The following is a 26,839-nucleotide window of genomic DNA, read 5'->3' as shown; positions in this document are numbered from 1 at the left end:
ATAAGGAAAGGGGAAAGGTGAGAATTCTGTGTGTGTCTTGTCAAGTCTTGTCAAGATAGTAGACAAGTGGAGCTTTTGTAACTTTGGAAGAGGATAAGTGCCTATGGATTGCTGATACCTGCGTAATTAATATGTGGAACCCCTTGCCACAGGATCTTTTTTTATCTGACTGCTGTTTTTATGATATGGGTTAATATGTTTTTATTTGTTTTAAGTTATGTTTTTAATCTGTTTTAACCTGTTGTCAGCCGCGTTGAGTCCCTTCGGGGAGAAAGGCGGGGTAAAAATAAAGTTGTTGTTGTTGTTATTGATGGCATCTGGCTTAGATACATTTAAAGCAGAACTGGACAAATTTTTGAAAGAAAAGTCCATCACAAGTTACAAGTCATGATGACTATGCAACCTCCAGATTTTAGAGATAGCCTGTCTCTGAATACCAGGTGAAAAGAATTGGAAGCAGGATACATGTCATTTTGTGAGCTTCCAGTGGCATCCGATGGGCCATTGTCTGATACAGGAAGCTGGACTAGATGGGCCCCTGGCCCGGTCCAGCAGGACTCTTATGTTCTTATGTAATTTTTGTTCTTTTCATTTTTTTCAGATTTTCCCGATGTACCTCCACCTCTGACACCAGCTCCTCCAAAGAAATCAAAGTTTAAAAGTACTCGTGTTCACTTTGATGTGGATCCAGGGGAGCAGTTGGATCATGGTGATCGACACATCACAGCAGTCCTCAGTAAAATAATTGTGTGTCCTAGTTTTTGAATCAATAATAATGAATTAAGAATCCTGATATTGCTGAGAAGCACTGAAAACTATAGATAAATATTTATATTCAGTTTGTATCCCCCCTCCATAAGGAGGCACACAATGTGGGTCACAAAGTATAAAGCAGTAAATTCAGGTGTGCGTCACTTAAGGATGCGGATACCTTCTCTGATCCCTGTTATGTAGTCAGGTCATTATGTGAACATTCAGCCCCACCTGGTGCCTTTGCTGTATAAACAGACATTCCACACCAGACACCACTCCACAGGCTACTGGAGACGGATTGCCTCATTAAGAGCCTCTTAAGAGCTTTGTTGTGTAAACAGACACCATGCTGCAGGATACCTGATTCCCTCATTAATAGTCTCTTGTTCGTGGTGTAAACAGACACTTGCTGCGCAGGCTGTTGGATACTTGATTGCTTCATTCAGACCCTCTTCATTGTGCTTTGATTACCTTTGTATATGTGGTCCAAGGTGGAAGGTCGTTCAGCAACTTGCACCTGTGCAAGAGACCTTACAAAAACTGTATCATTGTAGAAGGTAAACATTATAATGTTATACAATATAAAGTATCAGATTAGAAGCAGAACATAGCACCAGAAAGTACTGCCCAGCACACAAAATTATACACAGAAAGAAACACCAAAAGCAGCTGCACAAAACTGTCAGTAAAAGACGCTGGTAGTAGCACAAGAGAGAGAGAGGCTGAATTATACAAGTGTTTGCATGCATGTACCCATTTTCTCCTTGTCTGCGGCAGGAGCATGACACGAGTACTGCCACTGTGACCACACCAGTCTTCACTGGAGAGCCGTTCCCCAGAGCCTTTCACAGGTCTGAAATAACAACCGAGGTAAGCAGTAGACACCCCCTCCATTCTGCTTGTCCATTCAAATGTCACTTTGCTCTTGCTAGTTTCTCTACCGTCCAAATTTACAGCTGCTTTCTGTTTAGCGGTGCCTGCCTCTTTATTGGAGCACCTGGAGAGACTGGCTCGGAAACATAAGGAGAGCATGTGCAGGAGTTTGTATCCTGGGAGGCAACTTGAGGCTATGAGATTGGTCAACTGGCATGCCTGAAGTTCTTGTAAAGGAAAATACTTTAAAAAAAAAAAACCCATAAGGAAAGCTCTGCTGGATCAGGCCAAAGGGCTGTCTAGTGTACCATCCTATTTTCCACAGTGACCCAGCAGCTGCCTCTGGGAAGCCCTTAAGCCATAGAGGAAGGCATACCTCTCTTTTGCCATTGTTCCCCTGTAACTGGTATTTAGAAGCATACTGCCACTGAACCCAGAGGTAGCACATAGCTGTCATGACTAATAGTCCTGATAGTCATGCCCTCTGTGAATTTGTCCAATCCCCTTTTAAAGCCATCCAAGTCGGTGGCCATTACCACATCTTGTGGCAGTGAGTTCCACAGACTAATTACGTCTTGCATGAAGAAGCACCTCCTTTTGTGTGTCCTAACTCTCACGCCAGTCAGTTTCTTTGGGTGATCCCTGGCTCTAGTACTGTGAGAAAAACGAATCCCTTTCTCAGCTCTCTTCATATTATGCAGGATGTTGTAAGTGTTAAACGTGCCACCCTTTTCCAAGTTAAAAAGCCCCAGGTATTGTATCTTATCCTTGTTGGGAAGGTGCTTCAGCTCTCTGCTCATTTTGCACCTTTTCCAGCTCTACAGTATCCTTGGGGTTTGGTGGTCAGAAGCAGTATTTCAAATGTGGCAAAAATAAAAAAACAGGCTTTCTAGAATGCTGCAAAGTTCCTTACTAAGAATATGGTAGTCTAGAGTCTTGGTTTGCTCTGTAGGAAAGGTGACACTTTTTGTCCCCATTTTTTTATTTCCAGACAAGGGAAATGGACCAAGATCTGATTTCTTCTTCTGCATGCACAAAAAGGTTTCTGTCTGTGTGCAGCTGTTTTTGCTCTCACTGAGGGAAAAGTGAAGTTACAAATCCAGAAACTTTTTGTGCAGGTTGGAGCCTTCTTTCACACAGTTAATTGTGTTCATATAGGTTGTGCAACTTTAGGGTGTAGTGGTATTTTACCTTGAAGGTGAAGTTGCTTCATGCCTTCTTTCCCTGATTTCCTTATCAATAGTCAATAAGTCTGTGACAGAGCCTGACTGTAAACGCCCTGTGAATTTTAAAAGGGATTGTTAAGCATCATTAATCCAATTTATTACTGTGAAATCATTGCTCTGTGAAGTCCCCAGCTCTTCAGAAATGGCCTTTCCAAGTCAGTGAAGTTTTTTTCCTCAGAAATGCAAAACACTCAGATAAGCAGACTTGCACATTAATCACCCAGAATAAATTCTTGTGCACATCAGGGTGGAACAAGCTAGCCAGACTTTACCTATGATGAAACCAGATGGTTTCTTTTCTGCCATGCCAAGAAGTGTACAGATTGCCTTGTTCATTGTTTATAGCAAAGAAATACATTTCACTGTGTATAGCAGAGAATGAGAAAGTGCAAATTAGAAGCTGTATGACGCCATCCCCCATTAAAACGATTAAACTCAGAGCCTGGTTTTGAGGACACTTTGTGGGGTTTGGTCTTTGTAGCATTTCAAAGACTGTTGTGTCTTAATATCTGGGTGCGTTTTAGTCCAGTCTTGTGTTTTGGCACCAAGTGTGCCTTGGTCATCCGAACAGATGACGTGCTGGAGACAGATGGGGAAGCGTTATCTAGTTAATTCTCCTGGATGTATTGGTGGCATTCAGTCCTATCAGTTATGGTATACTTTTAGATAGGCTGCTTGGGTTGGAGATCAGCAGCTGATCTCCTGTGGTTTTGCTCCTGATCTGCTGAGGGTCTGCTCTTATTTGGATAGGCAATTTCAAAAAGTGGTGCTGAAAGACTTCTGCTCATCCCAGGGCATTCCTGTTAAGCGATTCAGTTTTCTCTCTCTTGTTGTTTAACATGCACCTGAAACTACTGAGTGAGGTAATTCAGAAGTTTGGGGTCTACCACCTCTGCTTTTCTCTTCCAGCCAGATTCAGGCGACACAGTGGAAGTGGTAAATTGGTGGTCTTGGATCCAGAAATGAAATGCTGGATGAGGGTCAGCAAATTTAAAGTCAGTTCAGACAAGGTGGATGTTCTTGTGCTGTGCAGTCTTACCTTGCGCTGGAACAGGCAGGCCAAGTGGCCTGCGCTGTATCCAGCACAAGATGGGGCCCAAAGTGGCTCAGTCAGAGATAAGGGGAAACTCTTCTTCTTACCCCCGTGTAAGCTACCGCAGCCCCAATGGGTCTCCTCAGATTTGCACCACCTCTGGAGGTGGCATAAGTCAGAGGAGAGTGGAGCAGCTTGCCATTCTGTGCTGCTTGGTAATGGGGGGCTAGAATCCGGCATATCCACCGAGTCCCAGCCCCCCTGCTCGCCCCCGGGACCACCCTCCGTCTGCTCTCCCCCATCCCGAAACACCTCCCCCACCTCCTCCCCACCCACCGCAGACCCCTGCATCAGCCGAGCTCAGCCGACACAAGCCTCCCTGCCCAAGTTGGTGCGGAGGCTGGATTCAGCCTCTGCAGGCCGGCACACATCTCTGTGCCAGCCTAGCTGACTCTAGAGAAGGAGCAAACGTGCTTTACGGCACGTTTGTGACCCTCCTGGGCTGGCACAAGGGACTTGTGCTGGCCCAAGTCACACTTAGGATTACACCCTTAGAGGGTGGTTCATCTAACTAGGGATGTGTTCAACCTGTTCTGGACAGGACATGAGTATTTTAAAGTTACTTTATGCCGAACTGTTGAATTGCAGTCTGTGCAGATAAACATAACTCTTTTCTGGCTGTTTTAATGAGTAAACTGCATTAGCACAGGTGGTATTGAATGTTATAGCGAGGTCTTTTACAGATGTGTTGTCTTCTATACAAATAGCAAGTGCTCCAGGGAGAGATGGAGGGAGGCAGAATTGTATGTAGAAATATGTGTTGAAAATGTGACAAAGTCTGGATAGCACATATTGACCTGATTGAATCAGAGTACGAGTGTCCCCCCCGTATATGGTAACCATCGATATGGAGGAACCTCATATAAATAGCCCCCTGTTTCCATTACCTTAATTTTTCTTTATTATTGTTGAAACAAGGGCATTTCTTTAACACATGAACATTCTTGCTTAACTGAAGAACGCAACAAACCTGAATGCTACAGGGAGAGATTAACTGAACATTAAGAGGAAGCAGTTAATGTTCTAGCTGTGTCCCCATAGTGTGCAGACTACTTGTCTGCATCTCATGTTATCTGGAGAACCAGATCTGCTGATGGGGCAGGGGAAGAAACACCTGTGCAGGAAATGTTGGAACTGTTTTAGGTTACCATGAGGACTAAGATAGAGGCATAGTCACTTGCTGTCTTGTAATCCTGCAGGCAAAACTGGCACCTGGAAGAAAAAGTATCTTTGCCCAGAAGATAGCGGCTATGAGGGCAACTGAGGTGGCTCAAGCATCTCCACCTCTTGATGCTGGACTGACAGACGCAGGGCAAGCGATTCAGGATGATGCCTTCCTTCTGGAGCCTTTGGAAGCGGAATTCCACAGAGCCGAGGAAGGTGAATCCAGAAATATGTGGTTGGAGATTGGCTCTCCAAGTACTCTTGGGCTGATGGCAGCTGTGAAACTGCTTAATGAAGAGGGATACAGGAAGCAGATGGCTTTTGAAAAGCAGTGCTCTGCCATTTGGACTCCTGGGAACAACCGTCAGCCCAAGAGGTCTGGCACATGGTCTCCTGTATTGATTGGGAGTAGACTTAGTTGGGCTCTCTCTCTCTCTCTTTCATGGCCCAGACTGCTGAATGTTTCCAGAACTGCCCTTACTCTCTTTCACGACCTGCCTTATGCTTGGGGAGCAGCCGCCATTAAAAATGAAATTTATTTATCATATACATTTATTACCTAAGAGGACCCAAGGCGGCTTACAATAAGTACAAAAAATAAAAACACAGTTAAAAATTACAGTATAATATTAATAAAACATTAAAACAGTCTATAAACAGATTACAATAAAAGTACAAATACAATAAAAATGCAAGGGCAGCAGTGAAACATCATATTAAATGTCCAGGCTGTAAAAGCTATTCAGATGTCCACATTTAAGGGCCTACCTAACATGGAGTCTAAGTTCCTTTGTCCCTTAGCTTCTCCAGGCTGTTATGTACAAGGTGTCTCAGGTCTTTCTGTCCAGTTCCACTTCCCCATAGAACTTTGATTTGGGCTCTGACCAATGCAGGTAGTAGTACTGTTATGGTGGTGGTAGTGGGAGGAGACTGTAATTGAAAGGAAAGAAAAGTGTCTGCTTAGTTTCCCCTAGAAGAGTACCTTTTAGCTTTTTCCTGTTCACACATCTTTATCTACAGGAGTTACAGCATGAAAATAGTGCAGAATGTCAGTCTTGCAGCATTTTTTTCTCGTAAAAATGAGCCAGTGATTGAGAGAAAATGTGGATAAAGATTAAGTTGGATGCTGTTCTTTAGATTAATAAGCACGTAGGACAGTGTTTGAGGCAGCGTAGCACGTTCTCTTAGTAATGTTTGATTATGAATGCAGCTTCCTTTGTTCCTGGTTTCTAGATAAACCTGGTGGTACCCTACACACTCGACGAGCTCGTATTGTCACTGGTGAGGGTCTACAAAGCCTGACTGGTGAGCAGGAAGCCCAGAATATCCACAAGGAGAACTTGGAGAGGCTGCAATCCATGTCTGAAGACCAGATCTTGGAGGAGCAGAAACGATTGCTGGCCCACTTAGGTACAAACAGCTTGCTGGCTTTCCTTAGCTGTTCTCAGTAGTGGGTGAACTCTACCTCACTCTGTATTTTATTCATTTGTTTATTTGGATAATTAACTATTTTTTTTAGTGCCACTGGATTCAGCCCCCAGGCTGTAGTTTGGTGACCCTGCTGTAGGAGGTCAGATTGCCCTTGTTAGAAATACGTCTCTGCATTTTAATGCCAATCTTGAAACATGCATGTCTTGAAACAAGTCTTTTTCACTGTAATTAGACCCCAGCTTAGTCGCTTTCTTAAAGTCACGACGTGGAGCTGGTTCAGGTCAGGAAGGAGAAGAAAAAATGGAGCAAGAGAGGCCGAGAGATCTTACGCATCCAGAAACGGGGCCAAAACCCCAGCACAAGACAGAAGAAGTGCTGAAGGCTCCTTTGTTATCAGAGCCAGACATAGAAGAAGAACCAGGCATGGAGGGGACTGAAGCCCAGGCAAGAATGGATGTCACAGGTAATAACTGTGTGGCTGTCTGTCAACAGAGGAAATCTTGGCTTTAAAGGACATCTGCAAAGTTTCCAGTTCACATTCATTTTGCAGGGTGTTGTTTATTGCCCAGTTTAGAAGCCAGGAATTTTAAAGTCAGATTTTGAAGACTAAGGGCGCAACCCTGCCCTTGACTTGGGCCAGTGCAAGTCCGTTGCGCTGGCCCAGGATGGTCGCAAACGTGCTGTAAGGCACCTTTGCGTCTCCTCAGGAGGAAGCTGGGCCAGTGCTCAGAAGTGCCGGCCTGCGGAGGCTGACGGAAGCCTCCAAGCCGGCTTCTTCTGAGCACCTTGCGTTGGCTTGGATGTGCCGATGCAAGAACCAAAGGAAGGCGGGAGGGAGGCGTTCCTGGGCGGGGAGAGGTCGGATGGGGGCCTGCCCCAGGGGTGGGCGGGAGGGGAGTGGGAGGCAGGGCTGGGATCTGGCATAACTGTTGGATCCCAATCCCTGTTCCTGGGTAGAACGGAGTGGCGTCTGGCCTGGACACCTTTAAAAGGGGATTGGACAAGTTTCTGGAGAAAAATCCATTACGGGTTACAAGCCATGATGTGTATGTGCAACCTCCTGATTTTAGAAATGAGCTATGTCAGAATGCCAGATGCAAGGGAGGGCACCAGGATGAGGTCTCTTGTTATCTGGTGCGCTCCCTGGGGCATTTGGTGGGCCGCTGTGAGATACAGGAAGCTGGACTAGATGGGCCTATGGCCTGATCCAGTGGGGTTGTTCTTATGTTCTTATGTAGGTGGCACAAGTCCGAGGAGACCCATAGGGGCCAGCGGCGCTCACACAATGGTTAGGAGAAATGTTTGTCCTTGCCTCTGACTAAGCCGCTTGTGGCCACTATTCTGCGCTGGATACAGCGTAAGCCTCCTGGTTTGCCTTTTCCACTGCAGGATAGGATTGCACCCTAAATGGGATAACAGTACAGTGGGCCCTCATTATCCCCAGGAAATCAGTTCTAGGACCACCCCCACCCCCGTGCATTACTGAATTCAGCGGATAATAGAATGGGGGGCGGAGAGCCGGAAAAACAGGAAGTACCCTTTTGAAGCCACCGGGAGGCCTTCTGAAGTACGTGAAGGCCTCCCGGACACAACAGGAAGACACTTCCAGTCATGTCTGGGAGGTCTGTGAGTCCCTCCAGATGTACACTGGGCACCTGTATAGGCTCAAATCTGAATGCTATACCTGTGGGTAAGGAGAGCCCACCGTACCATTTTTTTGTTAATGAGCACCAAGTAATTTATGTAATGAAATTGGATAGGGCTGTTTCACATGATTTTCTTGCTAGGGCAGTGATTTTCAGTCTTTTTCATCTCCTGGCACACTGACAAGGCACTAAAATTGTCAAGGCACATTATCCGTTTTTTGGCAGTTGACAAGGCACACTGCACCGACAGCAGGGGCTCCCATCCCCCAGTGGCCCAACTAACAAATGATCCTCCCCTAAACCCCCGTGGCACGCTGCAGACCATCCGTGGCACGCCAGTGTGTCACGGCACAGTGATTGAAAATGACTGCTCTAGGGGAATAATTTTTTTTACCTCACTTAAAGTCTTGATAAGAAAAGTTTTTTACATCTGCTACTACTGCACTCCTCTCTGGCAAGGTTGGTGGAGAGGAAAGCCGGTAGCAATTAGAGATGCGACTGCTGATGGAGTCATTTTGAATGGCACCTTCACTTCTTGGCGGCCTGTGTGTCCTTTGGGATTACTCAGTATGTTTGGTTGTCTTGTTGCTGATTCATTCATAATATTAGGCTTGCTGTGCCAAGTGGCAGTGTTAACCTGGTCCTTGTGAAACATGCGCATTTAGGGAACATTTTTACTTCTTCCCATTCTGGGTTCAGTTTTCTGCTTCTACCCAGAGGGTTTTTTTTTAAATCCAGAAATCTACACTGACTGGCAGAAGTTCTCCAGGGTTTCAGACAGGGATCCTATCTGGAGAAACCAGGGATTGAACCCTGGACTTTTCATGTGCAAAGCAGGTGCTCTACTATTAGAGCTATCTCCCCACTCTTCAAATTCCACCTGGAAAACCTCTGATTCCCAAAAGCTATAGCAAGTCCTGACTTAAAGTTGTTTTAAGTCGTTTCGTTGTAACATTGATTGAAAAAAAAAAAATTGGTTTGTGGCCCAGGGCCACTGTGTGTGCTGTTTGCACATTCTCCCCGTGCCTGTGTGGGTTTTCTCAGGCTCATAAAGCTCATATTTACTTCACTGATTAATATTAGAAGTGTTTGGAGTCTATTTAGATGTTTTTGTGACCAGAAATATGCTGTTGGAATGTAACTCTTGTTTACACGTATCAACTAGCCAGCGGTAAAATTGGTTTCATTATAAGTTGTTTTACTTAAAGTTACTGAATCCACGAATCTATAGGCAACTTTACGTGTTGTTTATTGTTAAGGACTTGGGCAGAGGCATAGCAGGAAGAATGAAACTGTTTTCTACATTTAAGTAGAGGACTGGATTTAAGAGATCAGGAGCTGTGGGAATGGAAGGAAGAGTGTGATGGCCACTAATCACAAAATTGCCAAGGCTGTTTGCTGCTTGTGCCGTAGGAGTCTCAGGTGAAGTTAAGCTGGAGAGTGTTTGAGATAGAAAACTGAATGTTGTCTGGAGCTATAGCAGCAATTTTCACTGCTGTGTCTTGGTACATTAGCGCGTCACAAATGGTCCACAGGGGTGCCGTAGGAGTTTGGAGCACAGCAGTTGAAAAGTGCTGAAAAACTCTTCTGTGGCTCTGCTTCAAGGACAGCCTTCTGTAGTGTTGAATTGTCTGTCCTTCTTCATGTGGAGGAAGAGGAACAGACCATTCATTACTACAGACAGTTGCCCTAGAAACAGAGCCACAGAACCCAGAAGAGTGTCCAGGAAGATGGAAGTGTGACATCTCATGAGGCGAAAAGATGGTCAGTGATGGTGTGAAATGAAACACATTGAAAGTTGCCGACCCATATGACAATATTACTGGATTTCCATTTTGGCTTTTGTGAGGCTTGCTAAGGCTAGTGAGAAATGACTGTGGCTATTGGGAAAGAGTGACTGAAAAACGGAGGTGTTCCTTCCAGTCAAAATTTGCCATGAACATAACAAAAGTGTTTTCTGGAGCTGCTTGAGGCTAATGCCGGCATATCAGGGTGTTTCCCTCCTTTCAAGGCCGATAAAGCGTGTATGATTTGAAAAGCTTATGTTTGGATGATATTTTCCTCAGCATGGAGTATGAAGGCTTAAGAGAGACACAGCTTGAGGTGGTGGTTGTCTGGCGTTCTACAGCTGTGGAGAGGAAGCTGATAAAATCCATCTGTATATTATATGGTGGTTGCGGTGCTTAAAAGCTCATATTGGAGTCCAGCTCATGAGAGGGACCTTCAGGCTTCTGTTTGAGCTTGAATTCAGATGCTGTGGTGGGTGAGCTTGCAGTATCCTTGGTGTTCTTGTAATGTCTTAGGGTCCGTTTCTCTTTCCTGTACGTAAGTAAACTTGGTGGTCTGGACTGAGTTACCTGTAGGCAGCTGTTCTTTCCAAAGGCTCTGCAGCACCAGTAGTCTATTCTGTCCCTGAATAACAAGGCTGGCATAAAAAATGGAGAGACGTGCTACAAATCAGCATGGTGACCTTTTGGAGAAGTGTGTCCTGGTTGTTTTGGTTGTACTGTACCAAGCAGTGCTGTATTCAGCTTTCCAGAGTGATGTAAGCAAAAGAAAGAGGAGCTTAATTTTAAATTCTGGGCGACAGCAGAGGGAGGAAGTAGAGGGAGAGACCAGAACAGCAAAAGAGGAATGCGAGCAAATGTAGTTACAGACACTTCTGTCTCATTTCGGTTGTGGGTGAGGACTAAGGTGTCGAGGCAGAGATTTCATGGCTTTGGTGTGAGCCTCTTGGTACGAGGCCTGATTCGTGTTTCTGGATCCTGTCCTTCAACCCCTTGTCTCAGTAGTAAGGACAAGTTTGTTTTCCACTGAAGGAGGACTGAACAGCCACACCATGCTGAAGAGAGATCCCCCTCAGCCCACTGTGGCATAATTAACCTCCTGTTTTTGCGGCCTGTCTGGGATTGCAAAAACAAGGGAGTTGCTGAGCACCTGATGGTCTGTGACCAGGAGGTTGCGTCCTGCCCAGGCATGGTCTGAGGGTGCATATTACACAGCCTAATCATATTGGACTTCAGCGCTGCTGGCCTTATGCCAGTTGTAAATAGCGCTCTAGCAGCAAGTGAAGATACCTTTTACTGCACTGCTGCCAGGGAGACTGGAGTGGCCCCAAGTGTGGTGGAGGGTAGGGCAAGGAAAGTTGGCAGGGGGGAGGGTGGAATGGGGGCATGCCAAAGGTGGGAGGGCATGGCACCCAGCGCCAGCGACTTTCGCAAGATGCCTTCCCCTCCAATAGCAGCCAGCATGTCCCTTTTGTCTCCTCAGACTTGCACCTACTGAACTGTGTGCTCAGGTTCAAGGAGATCTATTGACGATCAGGAGATTTATGCAGGAGTAAGGGAAAATAATTTCCCCTCCCAATCTCTGCCGCCCACCATAGCAATCAGCACCGCCTGTTTTGATGCAGCTGCCTGCTATGGTGGGGGAAAGGATAGGACTGGGCTCACAGTCACTTTGCTGAAGCTAAGCTGGTCTAGATCTGGTCAGTGCTTGTACAGGTGACTGTGTGGATTCTATCATCAGCCACCCTGAGTTCTTTCTTATGAAAGAAAGGCAGAACATAAGTATAATAATAAGTGCACCATAGATCTGGTGAAGCATAGTGGCTAAGAGACCGACAACACAATCCTATGCATATCTACTCAGAAGTAAGTCTGATTGAGTTCAGTGGGACTTGCTCCCAGGTTAGTGTCTATCGGATTTGAATTGGGAAGTCATGGGTTTAAATCTTACCTCTGCCATGCACTTACTAGATGACATCCATCCCCGGTCTCTACTGGGCTCAGATTGAGCTATATAGCTAAAAACACACGACTTCCAGTTCCTCTGTAAAACTGGAAATCACATTTTAAATGCCTTATAAGGAAGTCGTGTGTTTTGAACTATACAGCTCAGACTGAGCCCTTCAGGGACTGGAGACGGACAATCTCAACCTCTGCAAGGCTCAGAAGCCCCTCTGGATGGGGCGCATATGTGCTGGGAGCCCCCCAACCTGATCCGCAGATACAAGATCCACAGATTTAGGGGGTCCCCATATTATAAAATTATTTAATGGAGTATGAATTGTGCAGGGTATTTCTTAAGCTTCAGTTCAGACCTTCCTGGCTGTGGTTATCTTCTGTTCCACCCATCTTGTTGCTTCTCTTCTGGAGCATTTGGCTTCCTGTCTCTCCTCGTTCCTTTGCTGTCCTCTCTCATCCTCTGCTCAGTTGTGTTCTCTGGTTCTCACTGTAGCATGGAGCCTGCCTAATGAGATCTTTGAATTGCTCTTGGATTTGAGCAGCATGGTTTGCTGAGATAACAGCGGTGTTTACTGTTTGCTTGTGGAGAGAGCAGCTTAACTGTGCAGAAAGGGGGGAGAAGGGGAGCAGGTGGATTAGCACCTCTGGAGGGACCCTGTTGTCACACCCCAGCTCCCTTCCCCACCTCCTGTTTTTCTCCACCACATTTTTCATCTTCTTCGCATTCTACTCATGCTTTTATTTTTGCTTTTGCTTTTATTTTTGGGTTTGCTTTTATTGGCACAGTGGCGCTAAAAAAAATAACATGTAAGGTGTGGTTATATAAGTGAAATGTTATTGTTCCGTCTTCAGTTCTGTAGCACAGGACCAATGAAATGGAATGTTGGGACAGGAGAGGTACAGGAAGAAGGCAGCCTTTGGTTCATGGGGTTCAAAAAAAAATGTGTTGGACCAAGTGCAAGTGAATTATGTGGGATGAACTAGTCTATCACCCAAGAGAGAGGAGCAATTACAAAAGATCAGTGAAGCTTTTCAGGTTAGTGAGGTTGTGCATGCAGCACCTTGGGCCCAGCAGGAGATGCAATACTAATTTTGCAATAGCACTTAGCTTTGGAAAGCTGCCACTGTTGATGGGAAGGAATAAATTTGTCATGAATAAACCAGCAGCAGCCATTATTCCTGAGGAAAGAGGACCGGCTGCTTTTGCATCAGAAAGGGAACAATTCGTTCTCACTGATAGCCCAGTAGTGGCAATGCATCAGTTTGGCACAAGCTGTGCTGCATCCCATAGGGGAATTTTCCCTCGCCTCTGGAGGGTGCAGGGGGAAGCATCTGTGGTTAAGTGAAACCGCGGATACAGAGGCCCCCCTGGAGGGTGCAGGGGTAAGCAACTGTGGTTAAGTGAAACCGCGGATACAGAGGCCCCCCTGCATTCTGAAACATCTCCACAGCTACAGCATGAAGTGGAGCCATTCAGAATTCTACCACCTCTTTGTAATGTAATGTTTTGATCCGAGTCATTCACCGCACATGATATTGCATTGTGTCACCTCAAGCACATCTATTTTTCAATAGATGTTGTACATTCAGCAGCAAGTCACTGAATAGCTCAGAATCATGAAATAATTCTGAATGAGCGGCTTCCAGGAAGCTGTGTGACCATGAACTGCAGGTTCTGTTCCTCAGTTTCATGCATTCTTTACATTTGCATCCCATTCTTCCTCCAGAGAGCTCAGAAAAGCCTCACAGGTAGAGGAAGATTAATCTGGAAGAGAATGACTTGCCCAAGGCTGCCCAGTGTGCTTCATTGTTGAGGGGGAGTTCACCATGCCCAAGTTCAATGTCTTCTCTGTCAATCTGTTCAATGCGCTATGCGCGCGGAGGACATGTCCTGGTGTGCTTTATGAAGACACAATGGAGGAAAGAAGTCTGTTAAGACTAAATTTGGTTACTGGGAGTTGAAAACCTCCACAGACGTGGTGATCTGTCTTAGCAGGCCATGGCTGTAAAACGGCACAGCGGGGGGAGAAACCAAACTTCAGGAAATGACACTATAGGCTGCTTGCCTGTTGCCCATGTCGGTCTGAAGAAACAAAGCATATGCTAGAAAAGGTTCAATGCATATTCACAGTCCAGGCTGCCAGCTTGTGTTTCTATAAAAGGTTCCTCAGCAATCAGCTTGCTGATGCCCTGGAATATATATGGGGTCTTTTCTTTCCCCCGTTGTCAAGATTGCAGTGCAGCGTCTGATGGTGCCTGTTACTAATCCTATTTGGAGCAAGATTTAATCAGCTCTTTCCATTTAGTGATTAACAGAGAGGAGAAACCAGGAAAAACAAATATTTGTTGTGTTACGCACACCACTGAGCATTTTCTGTTGATTTCTGCTTCCTCCTGCTGCACACCCACCATCCTGGTGTGTTGATTCTTCATTCCACCATTTTAGAATGCTTTAAAAAATAAAAATAGGATGGGTGTTGACTCAAGCTTCTGCTGAACGCTTCCACTGGGCTTGCTCCATCTGGACCTCCCAGGGGTGAAGGAGCATATGGTTGTTCACTGTGATAAATTTGTCAGGCACTTCGCAGATAAAACTGCTCGCATCCTACATAACTTGGATTCCACACTGATCGGATTTATTGATGTCACTCCTGTATCTGTTTGTCCTTAGTTCTGGATTCTCTCTTCTTGTGCAGCCTGAGGATGTGGACAGTATCCTTTGGAGTGTGTGGCCCTCTGTCTGCCTGCTTTACCCTTGCCCAGCTTGACTTATAAGGCCCGGTGTTGGCCAAGTGGGTGGGGAGGGTGGTCAGTTAAACTCTCAAGGAGGGGCTTTAGCTGTTGGTTTTGAAAAAATCAGTGGTATGCCCCCTCCGAAAGACCACCTCCTTAGATTTCTCTGTGTGGCCAGATTTCTATGTAAGGCCAGATTCAAACCTCCCTTTTCTGGGCAAGGTCATCAAGCAGGTAGTAGCATCTCATCTCCAGGGTGTTCTGGGTGGAACAGATGATCTGGATCTCTTTCAGTGTGGCTTCAGAATGGTGACTGCCTTGGTTGTCCTGACAGATGACCTGCTACAGAGATTGGATATGGGGAGTACGTCCCTGTTGGTCTTCTGGATCTCTCAGTGGCTTTTGACACCATCAGCTGTAGTATCTTTTTGGAACAGTTGGCTGTGTTGGGGCTGAGAGGCAACGTTTTGCAGGTTCTGCTCCTGCCTGGCTGGCAGCCTTGAAGGTGGTGCTGGGAGATTTCTGTTCAGCACCCTAGCCATTGGTGTGTAGGTTGTCACAAGGTTCTATCATCCTCTGTGCTGTTTGATATCTACATGAAAACACTGGGAGGGATCATCTAGGGACCTGGAGTAGGATGCCATCTGTATGTGACAACACCTAACTCCGACTCTCTTTTTTACCAAATATGGGGTGGGGCAGCTGTTGAAGTCATGGAGTGCTGGCTAGAGATGGTTGAGAACTGGATGTGGGCTAGAAAGCTGGAATTAAGTCTGGACAAAACAGAGGTTCTCTTGGTTCAGAAATACTTGATGCATATTGACCTGTTCTCACCAGGTGGCTGCCGTGGCCAGGATAGCCTTTGCCCAACTTTGGGGGTGCAGAAGCTGCAACCAGTCATATATTTTTAAGTAACTATCCACCACACAGTCATACCTTTTTAAATTACTAAGAAAATAACCAGTGCAAAATATACAATTAATAAAAACAGTGAAGATGTTGCAAAAACACACCAGCTAAAATCTAAGCATGAAAAAGAGCAGTAGTCTCCATACTGGGGCCAAGCTAGACAGTACATCGAAAGCTTGTTGGAATCCACTGCTTGGGGTTCCTTGTTTCTTTTTCTTAACAAAGCTTAGTCATGGGGGAGAGGAGGGGGAAAGGCCTGATTTGACCTAGGGCCCAAAAGAGAGGGTAGTTAAGTATTCCCTGCGTTCAAATCATTTGAAGACCTGATGGATATCATAACACTCTCCCATTTAGCCAATATCTCTTTATGTTATTTTGGTCTTCAATTTTCTGTTGCCTGTTGGGGGACCCAAAATTCTAAATTCTAAAATTCTGAATTGGAAGTGTATTTGCTGTGAAATAGCCCCCTGTTTGGGGGGTCTTAGTCAGGCTGCTCTTCAGCAGCAGTTATTTTTCTAAATGTTCAGCTTCTCTTCCCGCCCCCCTGCATCTTTGTTGTCAGGACTTTTTCTAAATGCTAGATGCATTTTAAATAACTAGTCTCATTTTATTTTCTGCTGTTGATTTCTAATCTTGTTGTGTTCATTCCACATCCAAGCTGCTATTCAGCCCCTCTTCAGTTCACCAGTGAATTTCATTAATGACTCCATCCGCCCTCCTTCTCTAGATCTTTATGGAAGATTAAATAGATGACAGATCTCTGATGTTTATGTATTGATGATGAGTCAATTTCAGGGTGTCTCTCCTCCCCCCACCCCGATGCATGAAAGCTGTAATTTGAGTACTTTTCAAAGCCAAGCGCAAAGACAGTGTTGGCAAAGACAGTGATGTGCTCTCTTTGTGCCAAGAAGAAAAACGGTTCTTGTTGTCTTTCTTAAAAGTTGATGACCTTCCTGTGAAGCCTCAGAAGAATTGGATCCACATGGACAGTGTGGAATTTGAGAAGCTGGAGTGGATGAAGGATCTTCCGCAGCCTCGGCAGAGGAAAACGAGAAAGGTTGGGAAATAAAACGGTTTATTTTCTCTGTCTCTCTCTCTCTCTCTTTTTTTTACCTCTCCCCACTATTAATGTGCACTCTGTGACTACAAAGTTACCATCCTTATATAAACCTAGCACAAAGTCATTTTCTCTTGTTGTGAAATTAATCTTTTCAGGAGCGATGTGTCTTGGTGATATCACCATGTTGAGTTGACTAAGGGCCCAATCCTATCCAACTTTCTAATGCCGGTGCAGCTGCAATGCAGCCTTGAGGAAAGGGAACAAATCTTCCCTAACTTGGAGGAAGTTTTCATGATTGCACTCCCACCAAAGGCTGCAGCGCATGCCAGAGGATGGCAGGACTGCACCAGTGCTGAAAAATGGGATAGGATTTTGCCCTAAGGGTACAATCCTATACACACTTACCTGGGAGCAAGCCCCAATGACTATAATGGGACTTACTTCTGAGTAGACTTATATAGGATTAGCCTCTAAGGGCCCAATCCTATCCAACTTTCCAGCACTGATGCAGTTGCAATGCAACCCCAAAGTAAGGGAACAAATGTTCCCTTACCTTGAGGAGGCCTCTTTGAATGTCCCTCTGCCACTGCAGGATTCAGTGCATGCCCTGTTGGCACAGCCTCATTGGCACTGGAAAATTGGCTAGGATTGAGCCCTAAATCATATTTGGCAGGATGACTGATTTTGCTAGGAATCTTAGTTATGTACAATTCATTTGTATATTAAATTACAAACTTATACACCACTTTCAGCACAATCACAATCTCTGAGCGGCCCGCTTGGAGGCAGGCTGTGCAGCATGGCAGTTCCCAGTTTGAAGAGACACTTGGCCAACAGACTGAGGCAAAGAGGCAAAGAAGGAAGGCCCATAGCCGGGGAGACAGACCAGGGACAGACTGCACTTGCTCCCAGTGTTGAAGGGATTGTCACTCCCGAACTGGCCTTTTCAGCCACACTAGACGCTGTTCCAGAACCACCTTTCAGAGCGTGATACCATAGTCTTTCGAGACTGAAGGTTGCCAACAACAACATGCATGTCTACTCAGAAGTAAGCCCCATTGAGTTTAATGGGTCTTACATAGGAGTGTGTGTGCATAAGGTTGCAGTCTGACTCATTTGGCAAGACAGGAAAAAATGGCATAAACAAAATTTTATGGTCCAGATCTGGTCTGGCTTGGACAGTGAGATACCCATCAAGAAGGCTTTTCTGTGAACCCTTGAAGTTCGTAGTTGACATGCTGTTGCTGTTTTTCAGAGTGAATGTGTTCAGGCATGAATCAGCCAAGGATGTGGAACATAGTTTCCAAAGCACTGTGGAAGAAAATCATGAAGGGCTTGATATATGAAAGTCAGGCCCCTGGATTCTATGTAGAAAGCAACAAGAATACTCTTTAGACAGAAAAAACTAGTGTAACATGTTTCTGATAATCTATTCTAGTCAGTCAGCCAGGGTGGCCTAGAGCAGTGTTTCTCAAACTGTGGGTCGTGACCCGATGTGCAGCGGGTCACGACCCAATGCTTGCTGTCATGCTGCAGAACATTTCTGGGAGCCACAGGAGACTGCTTCTGGGTTGCGCCCTGCCCGCAACCCATCGCATTGGCCTCTGTGGGTCTCAGAATGCCTTGCGGAAGCGACCAGAAGCAACTTCTGGTTTGCTTCTGCAAGGCATTTTGGGCCCCTTGAGTGCCAGTGTGGTGGGTTGTGGGCCTGGCACAACCCAGAAGTGGCCTCTTGTGGCTCCCAGTAATGCTTTGTGGTGTGGCATTGAGCATTGGGTTGCAGCCCAACCTGGAAGGTGATGTGGGTCATGGCAAGACAAAGTTTGAGAACCGCTGAGCTAGAGAAGGAGTGGGCAAGCCCTGGCCTGAAGGTCATTTGCGGTCCTCGGGAACCCCCCTTAGGAACAGGGAGCTCTCGGTCTCCAATGAGTCTCTGGCCCTCCAGAGACTGTTTGAAGTCCGCTGGCCAGCAACTGCTGGTTGCGACTGCCAGACGTGAGCTGCGGGCTAAGTTAGAGCAAAACTTTTATAGTCTCCATGTGTGTTCTACTTTCCCCTGGGTGTTATAACCCCCTCATTGCCTCTGAACATTGCCTCATTGTCTTCTGTACAAGAGGTGTGTGGCACTGTTCATAGTTCTCATTGGCCCTACGTGCCTGTATTATAGTTCTCATATGTATTATAAATAAGCCCAGTAAAATCCGTTCATTCATGTAAGTTTCCTCTGTTATGTATTCACTTATGTACATTTATGTAAATTCAAATTTGAATGTAAATTGATTTTTTTTTTCTTAGCCTCCGACACAGAGAAAAGATGTGGCCCTCCTGCCAAAATGTTTGCCTACTGCTGGCTAGAGCATTGAGCTTCAGGTGTAGGAAAGCCATATTTCAACCCCTCCTCAGTGATGAAACTCACTGAATGGGCTTGACAAGTTTTTACCTCTCAGACTAACCTATCTGATTAGTTTGTAGCAAGGCCCATAGATTTCTTTACCCAGCATATAATTAATCTGTGGAGCGCCTTGCCACAGGATGTGTTGATGAAGTCTGTCCTAGATACTTTTAAAAGGGAGGTTTGGACAGGTTTCTGGAAGAAACATCCATCGCAGGTTACAAGCCATGATGGGTATGTGCAACCTCCTGGTTTTAGAAGTAGCCTACTTTTGAATGCCAGATGCAAGGGAATGGCAGCAGGATACAGGTATCTTGTCTCTTGTACACAGGGAGAAATGGCTCCCTGTGATGGACCACTGTGAGATATAGGAAGCTGGACTAGGTGGGCCTTTTGGCCTGATCCATCAGGGCTCTTCTTACGTTCTTTAGGGTAAAATATGACCCTGGACTGGTTGGAGGAAGGATGGGATCCAAATGCCATAAATCACAAAAGCGCAAAGACCAATATTTTCTGCCTCCCACAGCCTCTGAGTGCCAAGGGCAGCCCCCTGTGAAATGCATTATAGGGTTGAAGCAAAAATGATGGAATGGGATGAAACATCCAGTTCTCTTTCCCTAGGACAGTGGTTCTCAGGTGTTTAGCACTGGGACCCACTTTTTTAGAATGGGAATCTGTCAGGACCCACCGGAAGTGATCTCATAACAGGAAGTGACATCATCAAGCAGGAAGATTTAAACAATCCTAGGCTGCAATCCTACCCACACTTACCCAGGAGTAAGTCCCATTTATTATTATTGTTAAAAGCATTTACATAGCAGCCTGTTAAAAGTACAGAGCTGTAACATTTCCCCAGATGCATTCACATACATGGGAGCATCAAGTCTAATATATTAAAAATAAAATATTGAAATACATGGGGACCCACCTGAAATTGGCTCACAACCCACCTAGTGGGTCCCAACGCACAGTTTGAGAAACACTGCCCTAGAACATGTGAACAGGAGAGAGTTGGGAGGAGGTAAGGTAAGGGATCGAAATTCTACTAGATTGATTTTATTAAATGTAAATACACCAATCTTTTTAATTTTAATTTTTTTTCCTTCCCTGAAAGGGAATGCAAGTACGCTTCAGTTTGAAGGGAGAACTTCTTTCCCCTGACCAAGATTTCCCTACGCACCTGGGCCTGCACCACCATGGAGAGGAGGCAGAAGTAAGGAAGAATTCTCTAGAACACCAGAGCATATTTTACTGTCTCTTTTGCATGTTGGACTCTCAATATTCTTTCTATTCTTAGGCAGTCTTGGGTTAGATAATTGAAAAAGCGAAGGGTGATGATTAATGGTTTTGAGCTGGGGCTCAGCAGGAGATGTGCAAAAATACATTAGCGCTTTAAAAAATGGAAGCGTGAAACAGAGAAAAATACTACTTTCAAAGAAAATTATTAGTATGCGGTCAGTAAAATGAATTTTCTCATTGTGTATGATGTTGGGATTTGTCTCCACCTCCTCCTGGGGCATCAGGGATTACCTGAACTACCGCTAAGATGTTTGGCAGTCCAACAGTGCTTCATTGTATAAATGTTTCCTTTGAAAGACTGAAGGCCCAATTCTATCCAACTTCCCAGCCCCAATGCAGCCCCAAGGTAAGGAAACAAATGTTTTCTTAACTTGAGGAGGCCTCTGTGAGCCCCCCCACCCCAGTATAAGATGCAGAATTCATCCGTTGGCATGGCCGCTTTAGCACTGGAAAGTTGGATAGGATTGGACCCTTAGTTTTTATATTTTGTTAAGGACTGACTGATTTCCATGTCAGGAAAGAATCTGTCTCTTGCTGCCCCCCCCCCCCCAGTGCGCTAGTCTTGGTCATACTGGGCAGTGTATATTCTTCCAGCCATTTTTGTAGTGTATGGCTTGTTTTGTGTGCTAGATGTCTTTGGAGATGATGCTGTTCAACCTTCCTTAGTGCCAGTACCTTGTAGGTCCTTCTGTCTGCACACACGCATACATGCACAAATGCATAGATTTATTGACAGGATTGTGTGTCTCTTCTGCAGCTTGGAAATGATACAGTTACAACATTTCTGTAGTCTTCTTATCATAATGATCCTGTTTGGATACTCTTATTTTGTTCTAGCGGGCTGGTTACTCGCTCCAAGAACTCTTCCATTTGTCTCGCAGCCAGGTTATTCAACAGAGGACCCTGGCTTTACAGGTGCTAGGCCACGTTGTCCAGAAGGTAGGTTAACTTTTGTATGAAATCTCCCTCCTCCTTCTTGCAGCTTTTTATATTGTTTTTGTGACTGGTGAAGTTGATGCGACAAAATATGCCAAACTGGATAACTAAGTTCCTCCTTTTTCTGATGCCACATAAGCCATCTATCCCTCATCAAATCACCTGTGTGCTCCTCGGTTGCCAATCAGGTACATTAGGTCATTGTCCTGGGGAACTCTTGTGGGCTTTATTCAATGACATGTGAGACTGTTCCCTTTAGTCACTTGAACAGGATTAAAGAAGAAAATATATTGCAGAAAGCCCCATCCTGTGACACTTCTTAGCTGAGCAATTTACTGAGAATCAGCAAAAACCTTCTTTTTCACTTGTGTTTGTGGTGTGTGTTTCAGGCCAAGGCAGGGGAGTTTGCCTCCTTACTGAAGGGAAGTGTCCTGCGTGTCCTACTTGATGCTGGCTTCCTCTTCCTGCTTCGTTTCTCCTTGGATGACCCAGTGGATAATGTTGTTGCTGCTGCTGTCCATGCCCTGCACGCACTGTTGGTCTCTCCTGATGATGAGGTGGTTATTTGCAGAAAACATGAATCCATTTAAAACACTTTGACTGTCAGTAACTGTTGGAAGAGATAACCGCTTTCGTTAGTCCATGACAGAGACCTGTTCAAATCGCCCTTTAAGTATCCTGCTCTGAGCTAATCCATTAAGTCACTGGTTTCCAAACTGTGTGCCACGGCATTTGAGGACGCCCCAGCAAACTCACAGGGTCACCGTGGATGTCCCTGGCTGCCTTTTCTTCTTGGCTTGTCCAGTCCCCTCCATCTTGGATTGCATGCAATCTTGCACGATTCAAGATGGCGGTGCCCGGGAGAGTTGGAAAGAAGAAGCTGCTGTGAGATCAGGGTGCCATGACCACAGTAAGTTTGGGAACCGCTGCGTTAAGTTTGTTGGTCTTGTATGCATGCTCACCAATCCTCTGAGTGGCCCTTAGGCACTTAACAAACATTAGGCAAGACTCCTTTCACTCCAGAGATAATTACTTTGGGGATGTACAAAGCACATAGTAGATTTAAGTGATCATTTCCACAGAGTGATTTAGTTCCTGTTTTTGGAAAATTGCATTCACTGGAAATGCACATTTTAACATAAGATAAATTTGCTAGCATCAGAATAAAGTAGCTTTAAAGGGAAATTGAGATTTTTAAAAAGCTGTTAAATTAAATAAATGAGGTTGAAGTGGCCACAGCAATCAGATTATTTTCAGACAAACGGTAGTCTTTTGTTCAATTTTGGAACAATTATTCAGGGCAGAATATTAGCTTGTCCTGTCATTCAGATTTGTGCAGTCGGGTCTTTTTTTAAAATTTAGTATTCATATCTTTAAAAAGTGACTTTTGAAAAATGAGAATTGATATTATCAGGTGGTAGTTGTGAACCATAACTGAACAAAAGAAATGGATGATAGGTAGTGACGTTTACAGCCCAATCCTGTTGAGACTACTGCCCTGAGGTATAGTGGTGCCAAAACAGCTGCTGCTGTATCTCGCAGGGCAGAGAGGAGGACGGAGGTCTCCAGCTCAATAGCTGGTGCAAATTCGAGGGCTTTCAGGCACAGGAGGGGAAAATAAGGATGATGTGGCAACCTCTACTGCCGTCTCCACCCCCTCTCCTGGGCCTGAACCACCCCTCCCGGGCTGCCATCTCCCTGCCCTAAAACTCCCCCTCTCCACCCCCTTTCCACCCTATCCCTGCTGCCTGACAGTTCACTTACTCCAGTTGGCAGGTGATGCTCCAGCACCAATGGTGGCCTGCCAGTGGCACTGGCCTCTGTGTGGCCACAACAAGCTTTACAGTAAGTTTGCAACAGTGCGTGTGCCCCTTCCACTGGCAGTCGCTGGCATAGGATTGTGCTCTTAGTTTGCTGTCTTCAACCAGTTGTCCAGTAAAGACTCTGAAGTTCAGCATTTTGAGTAACTGGCAGAGCCAGCAATCCCCAACCAGATTTCTCTATCTGACTGTTGAAGGCATAGTCCTGAAAGCGGTTAAGCATGTGTTGGATTGTACTTCCAAGTAAATAGCATTAGTTGTCCATTATGTGTTAACACCATCTTTGTTTGGGTGGAATTTTGTCTGATCAAAATTAATGCAGAATTGTTCAGTGTTCCCATATCGGTAGAGTAGCGTTCGACTGCATAACTACATTATGACTATCTTATTCTATTCCGCTACTGTCTATTCCTTCAGGTAGCCGGTCGCCAATTTCTGGGGGAGAAGTCTTTCTAGCTTTAGTAACCAAGAAATTGTTAGGCTTGGAGATGCCAGTGGTTGAACTTTGGACCTTCTGCATACAAAGCATGTACTCTGTTGCTGAACTTGAGTGCTCTCCAACATCCCCTCTCCCCTTCTTCCACTAACGTTCAGCAAGAATTAGCTTTTCTATTTCATGTCATTCCAGGAGTATCTGGACAAGACTTTCTCATGGTACCAGGGTATGGCTGTCTACCCTTTTATCTCAAACAATGAGGAGGAAGAAGAGGTAGAAGAGGAAAATGAGGACAGTGGACAAACTCCACCAGAAAAGGCACTGGGGAGAAAATCAAATGATGCAAACAAGCCAGATCCAGAAGTGGCACGCTATGATGTTGTAAAGGTGAGCCTCTGTCAGTATCCAGGATCTCACTAACAAATCAGTATCCTTACAAAAGTTATGTAGAGGCAGTGAAGACCTTTACGTAGGCTGAAGGAGAAATGAGATTCAATCTAGGAAACAAGTGTATACAGGTGGGCCCTCTTGATCCATGGTTTCACTCAGCACAGTTTCTGAACCTGCCCTGGAGAGCCTGATCTCTTGGTAATTACTGGAAGTGCCTTCTGGTCATGTCCGGGAAGCTTTCTGAAGCTCTTCCAGTTGTGTCCGATGGTCCTCTGATGGCCCAACCTGTGGTTTCCATTATCTGTGGGTTTTGCTGTCCTTGGGGGAGGGGTCTGGGAATGGAGGGCCAATCTCTATTTTTCAAATCTGTTACAGTTTAATAAAACCATTTAATTATTCAAACTAAGCATGACCACAGTAATATTTATACAATGTGCTTAGCTTCATATTTATATCCTGTGGTTTGGAGGTCAAGCCAGCTGTACAAGGTGGCCAACAACAAACCAATACTGAAAACCAGCAATTAGAACAGAAACAAAAATGATGAAATTAATCGCAGTAGGTAGGACAAAAAAAGAACCTGGAAAAAAGATGCAGCCACAATGGGAATTGCTCGCTTAGAAACATTTACTTCCTTTTGGGAAATAAGTGTACAGTATAGATCCTTTTGGCTGAATTGCATTGTATTCGTAGGAAGAATTTTCAAAGAGCAAAAGTGTGTTGCTCTAAAGGGTGGCAGTGGTTCTTGAACAGCTGGGATTGCTCCATCCTACAAGCGTCACTGTGCTGTAGGAAGTCAAAGATTCAGGTCAAACGTTGCACAGAATTCACTTCCTTTATTCATGTACTTTGCAAGCTCCCTGCTTGTTTTTCCTTTGTCAGTAAAGTAGAAAGAAAAACTCAAAGACATGACTTGCTGCTATCTTTGTGGAGACGGAAAGAAATTCTGCCTCCAAGTATTTCATTGCAATAAAAATATTGAAACAATATCAGGACAACCAATGAGTAGAACTCAAATTTGTGTATTTACAGCTGGGTTCAGCTGTGCTAGCATTTGATTCTTGTAAGAGCTTAACCTGCATGGGGCATTGAGAACTTGTATCACTGAGGACTGAATGGATTGTTATTGTGCTTGGAGTGACATGGACATCTGTGGTGCCTGACCTGTGATAGCTCCTTCACCCATGCAGTTTATCACTTTGACCTCCTCACTCATGGATTCTTTATTGAGCTCATCCGCTGCCTCAAGGAGATCGCTGTACTTAAGAACATAAGAACAGCCCCGCTGGATCAGGCCGTAGGCCTATCTAGTCCAGCTTCCTGTATCTCACAATAGCCCACCAGATACCTCAGGGAACACACAAGACCACAAGAGACCTGCATCCTGGTGCCCTCCCTTGCATCTGACATTCTGACATAACCCATTTCTAAAATCAGGAGGTTGCACATACCCAATATGGCTTGCAAGCCGTAATGGATTTTTCCTCCAGAAACCTGTCCAATCCTCTTTTAAAGGCATCTAGCCAGATGCCGTCACCACATCCTGTGGTAAGGAGTTCCACAGACTAACTGCACGCTGAGTAAAGAAATATTTTCTTTTGTCTGTCCTAACTCTCCCAACACTCAATTTGAGTGGATGTCCCCTGGTTCTGGTGTTGTATGAGAGTGTAAAGAGCACTCTGTCCATCCCCTGCATAATTTTGTACGTCTCAATCATGTCCCCCCTCAGGCGCTTCTTTTCTAGGCTGAAGAGGCCCAAACGCTGTAGCCTTTTCTCATAAGGAAGGTGCCCCAGCCCAGTAACCATCTTAGTTGCTCTCTTTTGCACCTTTTCCATTTCCACTATGTCCTTTTTGAGATGTGGCGACCAGAACTGGACGCGGTACTCCAGGTGTGGCCTTACCATTGATTTGTACAACGGTATTATAATATTAGCTTTGTTTTCAATACCTTTTCTAATGATCCGAAGCATAGAATTGTCCTTCTTTACTGCCGCTGCACATTGGGTTGACGCTTTCAGGGAGCTGTCCACCACCATCCCACAATCTCTCTCCTGATCTGTCATAGACAGCTCAGTACCCATTAGCCTATATGTGAAGTTTTGATTTTTTTTTTTGCCCCAATGTGCATGACTTTACACTTACTTACATTAAAACGCATCTGCCATTTTGCTGCCCATTCTGCCAATTTGGAGAGATCCTTCTGGAGCTCCTCACAATCGTTTCTGGTCTTCACCACTCCAAAAAGCTTGGTGTTGTCTGCAAACTTAGCCACCTCACTGCTCACCCCGTCTCCAGGTGATTTATGAAGAGGTTGAAAAGCACCATTCCCAGGACAGATCCTTGGGGCACACCGCTTTTCACCTCTCTCCATTGTGAAAATTGCCCATTGATACCCACTCTCTGTTTCCTGGTCTTCAACCAGTTCCCAATCCATGAGAGGACCTGCCCTCTAATTCCATGACTGCGGAGTTTTCTCAGTGCCAGTTTGGAGAGATCCTTCTGGAGCTCCTCACAATCACTTTTGGTCTTCACTGCTCGGAAAAGTTTGGTGTCGTCTGCAAACTTAGCCACCTCACTGTTCACCCCTGTCTCCAGGTCATTTATGAAGAGGTTGAAAAGCACCGTTCCCAGGACAGATCCTTGGGGCACACCGCTTTTCACCTCTCTCCATCTTGAAAATTGCCCATTGACACCCACTCTCTGTTTCCTGGTCTTCAACTAGGTCTCAATCCATGAGAGGACCTGCCCTCTAATTCCCTGACTGCGGAGTTTTCTCAGTAGCCTTTGGTGAGGGACTGTGTCGATCACCTTCTGAAAGTCCAGGTATATAATGTCCTTGGGTTCTCCCGCATCCACATGCCTGTTGACCTTTTCAAAGAATTCTAAAAGTTCGTGAGGCAAGACTTACAGAAGCCATGCTGATTCTCCCT

The 26,839-nt window shown here is 45.3% G+C and overlaps 1 protein-coding gene across 2 annotated transcripts in view; it reads left to right on the top strand.

Moving 5' to 3' along the window:
- The window catches only part of RPAP1 (RNA polymerase II associated protein 1), a 52,610-nt gene that overhangs the window by 3,987 nt on the left and 21,784 nt on the right, over window positions 1–26,839 (top strand). The window contains exons 2-11 of one of the 2 annotated variants that reach the window (XM_066631728.1): window positions 602–747; window positions 1,531–1,623; window positions 5,145–5,325; window positions 6,343–6,519; window positions 6,773–7,003; window positions 16,516–16,631; window positions 20,141–20,239; window positions 21,163–21,264; window positions 21,651–21,818; window positions 23,710–23,904. In XM_066631728.1, the coding sequence (XP_066487825.1) occupies window positions 602–747; window positions 1,531–1,623; window positions 5,145–5,325; window positions 6,343–6,519; window positions 6,773–7,003; window positions 16,516–16,631; window positions 20,141–20,239; window positions 21,163–21,264; window positions 21,651–21,818; window positions 23,710–23,904 (1,508 nt within the window). Of the gene's footprint in view, window positions 1–601; window positions 748–1,530; window positions 1,624–5,144; window positions 5,326–6,342; window positions 6,520–6,772; window positions 7,004–16,515; window positions 16,632–20,140; window positions 20,240–21,162; window positions 21,265–21,650; window positions 21,819–23,709; window positions 23,905–26,839 lie in introns of those variants that run through there. The other variant, XM_066631737.1, reaches the window with a different exon arrangement.

This window comes from Tiliqua scincoides, chromosome 1, assembly GCF_035046505.1.
Source record: "Tiliqua scincoides isolate rTilSci1 chromosome 1, rTilSci1.hap2, whole genome shotgun sequence".
NCBI lineage: Eukaryota > Metazoa > Chordata > Lepidosauria > Squamata > Scincidae > Tiliqua > Tiliqua scincoides.
This window is presented reverse-complemented; position numbering and strand designations above follow the sequence as displayed.